Here is an 8,946-nt window from a genome sequence, read left to right as displayed (position 1 = left end):
CTAAGCATAGTATCTCTTGACTGTGTCTGAATTGATTGGTTTTGACCAAATTTCTCCATCCATTTCTATGAATTCTCCTCTTGTCAGCACCCTATGGACTATGTAAGGACCTTTCCAGTTTGGAGAGAATTTCCCTTTAGCTTCATCTTGATGTGGGAAGATCTTCTTCAGTACCAGTTGTCCTGGCGTAAATTGCCTTGGTTTTACCCTTTTGTTGAAAGCTCTGGACATTTTATTCTAATAGAGTTGACCGTGACACACTGCGTTCACCCTCTTTCATCGATAAGGGACAATTGTTCATAGCAGCTCCTTATCCATTCCACATCGCTGAGTTCGGCTTCCTATATGATTCTTAAATATGGAATCTCTACCTCGGTCGGGATGACAACCTCGGTACCATAAACCAGCATGTAAGGGGTTGCTCTAGTTGATGTGCGAACTATAGTGCGGTATCCCAACAAAGCAAAAGGTAGCTTCTCGTGTCATTGTTTGTGGTTTTCTACCATCTTCCTTTGTATCTTCTTGATGTTTTTGTTGGCGGCTTTACGACTCCGTTCATCTGAGGTCTATAGGCTGTGGAATTCTTGTGTTTGATTTTGAAAGTTTCACACATGGCTTTCATCAGATCACGGTTGAGGTTGGCAACATTATCAGTAACAATGGACTCAAGAACTCCAAATCGGCAAACGATACGATCTTTGACAAAGTCTACGACAACTTTCTTGGTGACAACTTTGTAAGATGCAGCCTCTACCCATTTACTGAAGTAATCAATGTCTACCAGAATAAACCTGTGTCCATTTGAATCAGTGGGATCAATTAGATCGATGACATCCATTCCCCAGGCGACAAATGGCCAAGGTGAGCTTGTTGTATTAAGCTTATTTGGCGTCACTTTTATCATATAGGTATGCACTTAGCATTGGTAGCATTTGCAGACATACTGGACGCAGTCTGTCTCCATGGTCATCCAAAAGTAACCGGCCCTGAGTTTCTTCTTGGCTAAGACAAAGCCATTCATATGTGGGCCGCAAGTCCCGGCATGTATCTCCTCAAGTAGTTTAGAAGCTTCTTTTGTACTGACACATCTTAGCAATCCCAAATTAGGAGTTCTTCTATACAAATTTCCTCCACTGTGGAAGAAGTGATTGGACAATCTTCGGAGCATGCGTTTTTTAGTGTGGTTTGCATGCTCCGGATATTCTCCTTTTGCTAGATACTCTTTGATGCCGCGGAACCAAGGTTTTCCATCTATGTCTTCTTCAACATAGGCATAATATGCCAGCTGATTATGGATTCTTACTGGGATGGGATCAATGAAATTCTTGTCTGGATGTTGTATCATAGATGACAAGGTAGCCAATGCATCGACAAACTCATTCTGAATTCTGGGTACATATCGAATCTCTATCTTCATGAACCTTTTCTCAATTCCCGTACATGGTGCAGCTATGGAAAATCTTGGAATTCTTGGTGGCCCACTCTCCTTGTACCTTGTGCACAAGAAAATCTGAATCACCGATTACCAATAGCTCTTGAATATTCATGTTGACTACCATGTTGAGTCCTAGTATGCAGGCTTCATATTTTGACATGTTGTTGATGTAGGGAAATCTATGTTTAGCACATACCGGATAATGTTGACCTATTTCTAATACCAAAACTGCTCCAATTCCCACTCCTTTGATGTTTGTAGCTCCGTCAAAGAAAATCCTCCAACCATCGTATGCTTCGTTAATGTCCTCTCCTATGAATGACACCTCTTCATCAAGAAAATACATTTTCAAGGGTTCGTATTCTCCTCCCACCAGATTTTCAGCAAGATGATCTGCCAATGCTTTCCCTTTGACCGCCTTTTGAGTTACATAGATGATATCAAACTCACTCAACAGTATCTGCCACATAGATAACTTCCCAATTGGTGTGGATTTTTGAAATATGTATTTCAAAGGATCCATCTTAAATATGAGGTATCTAGTATAGGCACAGAAGTAATGCCTCAACTTCTGGGTCGTCCAAGTTAAATCACAACAAGTGCGTTCCAGTAGAGAGTATTGTACCTCGTAAGGTGTGAATTTCTTACTCAAGTAGTATATGGCTTGCTCCTTTCTTCCTGTCTTATCATGTTGTCCCAGAACGCATCCAAAGGCTCCATACAATACAGATAGATAGAGTAGCAAAGGCCGCCCCAGCTCTGGCGGGACCAAAACTGGTGGTGTGGATAAGTACTCCTTGATTTTGTCAAAGGCTTTCTGACAATCCTCGATCCATCTTGTCTCGACATCTTTCCTCAACATCTTGAAAATGGGTTCACATATGACTGTGGACTGTGCTAAGAAGCGACTGATATAGTTGAGACGTTCTAGGAAGCTCATCACGTCCTTTTTGCTCCTAGGTGGTAGTAACTTCTGAATAGCCTTGACTTTAGACGGATCCAGCTCGATCCCTCGGCGACTGATGATGAATCCCAGTAACTTTCTCGTGGAAACCTCGAATGCACACTTTGCGGGGTTCAGTTTCAAGTTATACCTTCTTAATCTGTCAAAGAACTTTCTCAAGTCTGCTATGTGATCTGCGGCCCTCTTGGACTTGATAATGATGTCGTCCACATACACCTCTATTTCCTTGTGTATCATATGATGGAAGATAGTTGTCATGGCTCTCATGTAGGTAGCCCTGACATTCTTGAGACCAAATGGCATCATCTTGTAGCAGTATACCCCCATGGTGTAATAAAAACGATTTTCTCCGCGTCTTCTTCGTCCATCCAGATTTGGTGATAACCCGCGAAGCAATCTAGAAAGGACTGGAGTTCATGCTTGGCAGAATTGTTGATCAGGATGTATATATTTGGCAGTGGAAAGTCGTCCTTGGGACTTGCTCTATTTAAGTCTCGATAGTCAACATATACTCTGACTTTCCCATCTTTCTTCGGAACTGGTACAATATTGGCTAACCAGGTTAGGTACTCGACCACTCTGAGAACCTTCACTTTGATCTTCTTAGTAACCTTCTCATTGATCTTCATGCTCATATCTGGTTTAAATTTTTTGAGTTTCTGCTTCACCGGCAGACACATAGGATTAGTAAGTAGCTTGTGAGCTACTATGGATGTGCTCAAACCAGTCATGTCATCATATGACCATGCGAAAATGTCCTCATATTCCCTTAGAAAATGGATGTACTCCTCTTCCTCTGTCGGTGATAAGCGAATGCTGATGCGAGTCTCCTTGACGGTTTTGGCGTCCCCCAAGTTTACCGCTTCGGTTTCGTCAAGATTGGACTTAGGCTTATTCTCAAAATTTTCAACTATCCTGACAACTTCCTCAGGTATCTCATCTTCTTCATCTGAATCACTATTCTTATGTTGCGTTGCCTCATTACATGTCACAGTCACTAGTTCATCAGGAAAAGTAATAATAACGTTGTAGAAAGAAAAAGTGTAGAAAATAGTAATGAATTATAAAGAGCAAATGCATTTGATTAAAATTAAACAACATCCAGACAAGTGTGGCTCGCTGAATCGAGCATTTATTTTTGAAACAAGTAAGTCTTTAAAACATAATTACTGAAAATCTTAAATGCCTAGAATGGCTATAGAAATAAAATCTGCCAAGTTACCTAGGGACTTGGCGTGCCCGGAATGGTATGGTGGTCTAGTTCCTGAGAACAGCTCCTTCCTTCGCAGTCTGAATAGTGAGGCATTCTTCCTCCTCCTCCTCAATTATTGCACTGCAGTCTATGTCTTCCTTTTCCAAGAATAGATTCTTCAACCTAGCTAATGCTTCCTCTTATGCCATTCCTCATATTGTATCAGCTTGGTGAAAAGCTTGATCTAGACGTGGCACATGTTGCTCGAGAGGTTAATATGGCCCGTGCCATGGAGGCGACCAATTATTATACTATTGCCATGTGTATTGATATTTGAGCCCAAAGGTAGTACCATGACCCTTCAGCCGTATCAGTTTAGTGATACCCTGGAGATTCTTTCCCAACCCTTTGTCGGGTTCATACCCAGACCATGCCAGTATGCTCTCTATTTTACTGCTCCACCATTTGTCCTTCTTAACGGTATTGACACGTTTAATGTGATGATAGGTTTCCCCTCCTAGCCTCCTTTTATTTCCAATAACCGGGATGGTTTGACTGGTGTAAATGGGGTTACTCCCATCTCCGTGAATGATCACCTCCTAACGATTCCATTCGAATTTCATGGCTTATGTAGTGTGGATGCCACAGCCCCAGCAACATGGATCCATGGTCGGCCCAACAGAAGATTATATGAGGTCGGTATGTCGAGCACCTGAAACTCGACGTCGAACCAAGTTGGCACCATTTGCAAGAAAAGGTTAACTTCCCCTATTGTGACCCTTTGAGACACATCGAATGCTTTCACGTTCATGCTACCTGCCCATATTTCATGAAAACCTTTGTCCAACCTTTTCAGAGTGTCTAACGGACAAATATTGAGGCTTGAACCTCCATCAACCAAGACCTTGGCAATGAATTTGTCTTCAAATTGCACTATGATATGAAATGCTAGATTGTGATTCAACCTCTCAGGTGGTAGCTCATCTTCGTGGAAGATGATCTTATGACTTTTCAGTACCTGCCCTACCATATTGGTTATCTCTCCACCGGTGATGTTGTTGGGTACATAAGCTTCACTCAACACCTTCATTAAAGCATTCTTATGCGCCTCTGAATTTTGCAGCAGTGATAGATGGATATCTGAGCTGGGGTTTTGTTCAAATGGTCAATGACGGAATACTCCTTTGCTTGTATTTTCCTCCAAAGGTCATTTGGCCCTATTTTAATGACAAGCTGCTTGGTAGTGGCATCCTTACTTGGTCCTCCCAAGTGTTCAGGTGTATAGACTCTTTCGGTCCTGGTCATTCCCTGTGCAGCATTGGATTCTTCAACCTTTGCCATCCCTTTTCGCCGAGCTATGGCAACGTAATCCCAAGGTATTGCTTTTGAGTGGAAATGAGGTGTGGTTGATACTGTCACTATAAAACATTTGACCACTTCTACTTCAAACGGAGAAGGGGTTTCCGTAGGTGGAGCCACCTCTACCTCAAATGGAACTGATGCAGCTACCTCAACCTCAATTGGTGACAGTCTGTACTATAATAGGAGTAAGTTTTACTGAGGGTTTAAAGTCATCGCCCTCACGAATAAGCCCAATCGACCCCTCAGTGTCCCATTCTTCGTTCTTCTCTATCACATGTACCCCACCACCTCTACGATTAGGGAGAGGGTTGTTGCGAACATTGGGTGCAGCTTCCTTTGCCTGTATGACCTTGTTGTCAATTAGCGTCTGGATCTTATCTTTCAATGTTCGGCACTCATCAATGGTGTGCCCCTTCATACCGGAATGGTACGCACAAGTTTTGTTTGGATTGACCCATTAGGATGGATTCTCTAATGCCACAGCAAGAATGGGGGTGACATAACAAGCGGATTTCAACCTTTCATACAGTTGGTCGATGGGTTCAGCAATGGCGGTGTATGGTCTGGGTGGCTTGCAGTCAAAGTTGGGTCTTGGTCTTGGATAATTTTGGCGAGTTGGTGGTGACTGGAAATGAGATGGTTGGGAGTTATAGGTGTGATGGACAGTGGTTGGTTGGGAATATCTGGGAGAAGAGGGTTGATATGTGGGTGGAGGTGTCTGATATGTGGGTGGAGGTGTTTGATTGGTAAGTGGAGATTTCGGGCCTTGAGCTACCATTACTGCCCAATGTCTCTTTTCTTTGATATGTCGCCCGATTGTAATGCCTTATTAGTGGCCTGTAACCGCTTTTGATACCTTCCTCAATTCTTTCTCCAAGCTTGATGATATCGGAGAATTTATGGTTTTCAATAACCATCAATCTTTCATAATACTGCATATCCTGTGCTCTGACAAAGAACTTGTTCATTTGTTCCTCGTCTAAAGATGGCCTGACCTTGGCCGCTTCTGACCTCCAACGAGTAGCATACTCGCGAAAGGTTTTGGTGGGTTTCTTTTTAAGATTTTGGATGTAGAAAATATCTGATTCATTCTCTGTATTGAACCTGAACTGGTCCATGAAATCCGACGCCATACTCACCTAATTGGACCATTTCTTGGGATCTTGGCTGATGTACCAGGACAAAGCATCTCCAGTAGGACTCCTCGTAAAGAGTTTCATTCGGATATTTTCGTCTTTCTCGACCCCGACAAGCTTGTCACAATAGGTCCTCAATGAAGCATAGATGGGTAATTGACCAACTCTGGAAGTCTCCCTCCCAGGTCTCACTCTTGTCTCTACTGATAAGCTCGAATGAGTACCAGAAAGTTTTGATAAAGACCCTCAATGAAGCATACGTTCCGATTGAAACCAGTGTTGAGCAACTTGAAAGATTGGCGGAGCGGTTCTTTGAAGTCAACCGGATTTCATTTAGCAAGAATGACTTGCCACCGAAAGGGGCTGCCCACAACAAGGCTCTTCATTTGATAGTTAAATGTGAAGGGTACTATGTGAAAAGAGTCATGCTAGATGGTGGATCTGGGTCGACATATGCACTCTCTCAACTTTGCAAAAAATGGAAATTGGGACTGAGAGAATCATGCCTAACAGTGTTTATGTGCGTGCTTTTGATGGCATCAAGAGAGACACAATAGTAGAGATTGATTTGATCTTGACTATCGGTCCGGTGGATTTTGAAGTGACATTCCAGGTCTTGGACATGGATACATCCTATAATTTTCTCTTAGGAAGGCCTTGGATCCATGCTGCAGGGGCCGTACGTTCTACTCTCCACCAAATGGTAAAATTTGAACACGAAGATCAAGAAATTGTGGTCCATGGAGAGGACAAGCAATCAATTTACAGGGACCCATCAGTCCCATGTCCCGAGGCTAGGGAAGGTAGCGAGCACATAGTCTATCAAGCTTTTGAGGTTATGGCCGCAGATCAATGTGAGGAAGGAAGCCCGTGTCCTCAACCCTTTTTGTCAAATGCGTTAATCATGGTCACCAATGAGATTATCAAGCACGGTTATAAGCCCAGGAAGGGGCTCGGGGAATCTTTGCAAGGTATTATGGAGCCCATCACCTTGACTGCCAGTAAAACCTTCTTTGGTGTCGGTTTCCAAGCTACAGAAGCCGATGTGAAATGGGATAAAAAATGTAAGAATGACGGGTGGGTTCTACCTCTGCTGGTCCTGCATCTCTCCAAAACATTCGTCAAGCTAAAATACACAGAAGAAGAAGAAGAAGAAGAAGAAGAAGATGAGTCCTTCACAGCCGTGGAAATTGAGGACATATGTGAATCCATGAGGCAAATATTATATGATGCTCATATGGTCTAACCGGGTAAAGGCTCAAGCACTGCTGAGGTGCAATTTATGGGGCCCGATTCCAAGCTGCAAAATTGTAAGGCTACTCCATTCCCAGTCAGGCGGGAATCCTGGTAGTCTAGTCTTGCCACCTTTTCTGCATTTCTAGTTATTCCAGGGTGTAACTCGAATGTTTCTTTAAGTTTATTGTCTTTAAAATTCCAATGTAAACCCTTCTATCTTCAAATTCAATGAAATGAAATCAATATTTCATCGTCTATGAATCTCTTTCTTTATTCTTTTTGATTTTCGTTACTTTTCTTATTTCTTCTTTCAGTTCTAATAATGCGGACTTAAATAATATGATATGCTTGCGGACTTCATGCCCAGATCCTAACACGCTATCTAACTGTGAAATAATGAATCACGAACCGGAATATCATGAAGATGAGGCTTTTAGGGAAATAAACCAAGAACTAGAACAATTTGAGAATAAGCCTAAGCCGAACTTAAATGAAACAGAGCCAGTCAATTTGGGTAGTTCAGAAGAAGTCCAAGAAACCATGATAAGCATTCACACGGATGAAAGAACTAGGGATGCACTAATCCAACTTTTGTTCGAATTCAAAGATGTGTTTGCTTGGTCCTACGATGATATGCCAGGACTAAGTGTTGATTTAGTGGCACACAAATTGCCAACTTACCCCGATCATCCCCCTGTCCAGCAAAAACAGAGAAAGTTCAAAACGGACATCAGTGACAAGATCAAAGAAGAGGTCACCAAACAGTAAAAAGCGGGTGTGATCTGAGTGGTCCGATATACCACGTGGTTGGATAATGTGGTTCTAGTGCCAAAGAAAGATGGGAAAACCCGAGTATATGTTGACTATCTGGCTCTAAACAAAGCAAGTCCCAAAGACAACTTCCCTTTGCCAAACATCCACATCCTTGTTGGCAATTGTGCTAAACATGAGATATAGTCTTTTGTGGATTGTTATGCTGGATATCATCAAGTCTTGATGGATGAAGAAGATGCGGAAAATACAGCCTTTACCACACCCTGGGGAACCTATTGTTACAGGGTCATGCCATTTGGTTTGAAGAATGTCGGGGCGACTTACATGAGAGCTATGACTGCCATCTTTCATGACATGATGCACCAAGAAATCGAGGTGTATGTGGACGATGTAATCATTAAATCAAGAATGCAGAATGACCATGTTCGGGATCTGAGAAAGTTCTTTGAGCATCTGTGTAAGTATGACTTTAAGTTAAATCCAGCTAAATGTGCATTTGGAGTTCCGTATGGGAACCTCTTGGGATTTATAGTCAGTTAGAGGGGCATCGAGCTAGATCCAACAAAGATAAAGTCTATTCGGGACTTGCCTCCTCCGAGAACCAAGAAAGAGGTTATGAGTCTGTTGGGAAGGTTGAATTACATCAGCCGGTTCATTGCTCAGTTGACTTCCACATGTGAGCCCATATTCAAACTGCTAAAGAAAGATGCAGCGATTAAATGGATAGATGAGTGTCAAGAAGCCTTCGACAAAATCAACGAATATCTGTCGAATCTGCCAGTCTTGGTCCCACCCGAACTTGGGAGGCCTTTGTTTTTGTATTTGACAATCTTGGAGAATTCCTTCA

General features: G+C 42.5%; 2 protein-coding genes across 2 annotated transcripts; one reads left to right on the top strand and one right to left on the bottom strand.

Moving 5' to 3' along the window:
• LOC138873159 (uncharacterized) lies at positions 1-4,681 on the bottom strand. Its single transcript, XM_070151600.1, has 8 exons — positions 4,304-4,681; positions 3,944-4,190; positions 2,912-3,348; positions 2,061-2,501; positions 1,659-1,747; positions 945-1,493; positions 612-791; positions 1-223 (listed from the first exon to the last, which is right to left on the bottom strand). Exons 1-8 carry the CDS (start codon positions 4,679-4,681, stop codon positions 1-3), a joined length of 2,544 nt encoding a protein of 847 aa, XP_070007701.1.
• A 1,886-nt stretch (positions 4,682-6,567) lies between these two features.
• LOC138873158 (uncharacterized) lies at positions 6,568-8,639 on the top strand. Its single transcript, XM_070151599.1, has 2 exons — positions 6,568-7,304; positions 8,384-8,639. The coding sequence occupies exons 1-2, from the start codon at positions 6,568-6,570 to the stop codon at positions 8,637-8,639; spliced, it is 993 nt and encodes a 330-aa protein (XP_070007700.1).
• Positions 8,640-8,946: the final 307 nt, after the last annotated feature.

Source organism: Nicotiana sylvestris, chromosome 7 (assembly GCF_000393655.2).
Source record: "Nicotiana sylvestris chromosome 7, ASM39365v2, whole genome shotgun sequence".
In the NCBI taxonomy this organism is placed as follows: Eukaryota; Viridiplantae; Streptophyta; class Magnoliopsida; order Solanales; family Solanaceae; genus Nicotiana; species Nicotiana sylvestris.
The sequence above is the reverse complement of the archived record's forward strand: the minus strand, read 5'-3'. Positions and strand labels throughout refer to the sequence as shown.

Bases quoted from the DNA above. Each gene is read 5' to 3' on its own strand.
- LOC138873158 (XM_070151599.1), top strand. From the start codon at position 6,568: ATGGAAATTGGGACTGAGAGAATCATGCCTAACAGTGTTTATGTGCGT. The intron at 7,305-8,383 runs GCAAATATTATA...CTATTGTTACAG, and splicing joins GACATATGTGAATCCATGAG to GGTCATGCCATTTGGTTTGA.
- LOC138873159 (XM_070151600.1), bottom strand. From the start codon at position 4,681: ATGAAGGTGTTGAGTGAAGCTTATGTACCCAACAACATCACCGGTGGA. The intron at 2,502-2,911 runs GTATATGTTGAC...AACCCCGCAAAG, and splicing joins AGAAAGATGGGAAAGTCAGA to TGTGCATTCGAGGTTTCCAC. The intron at 1,748-2,060 runs GTACAATACTCT...TGTCATTCATAG, and splicing joins AGAAATTCACACCTTACGAG to GAGAGGACATTAACGAAGCA.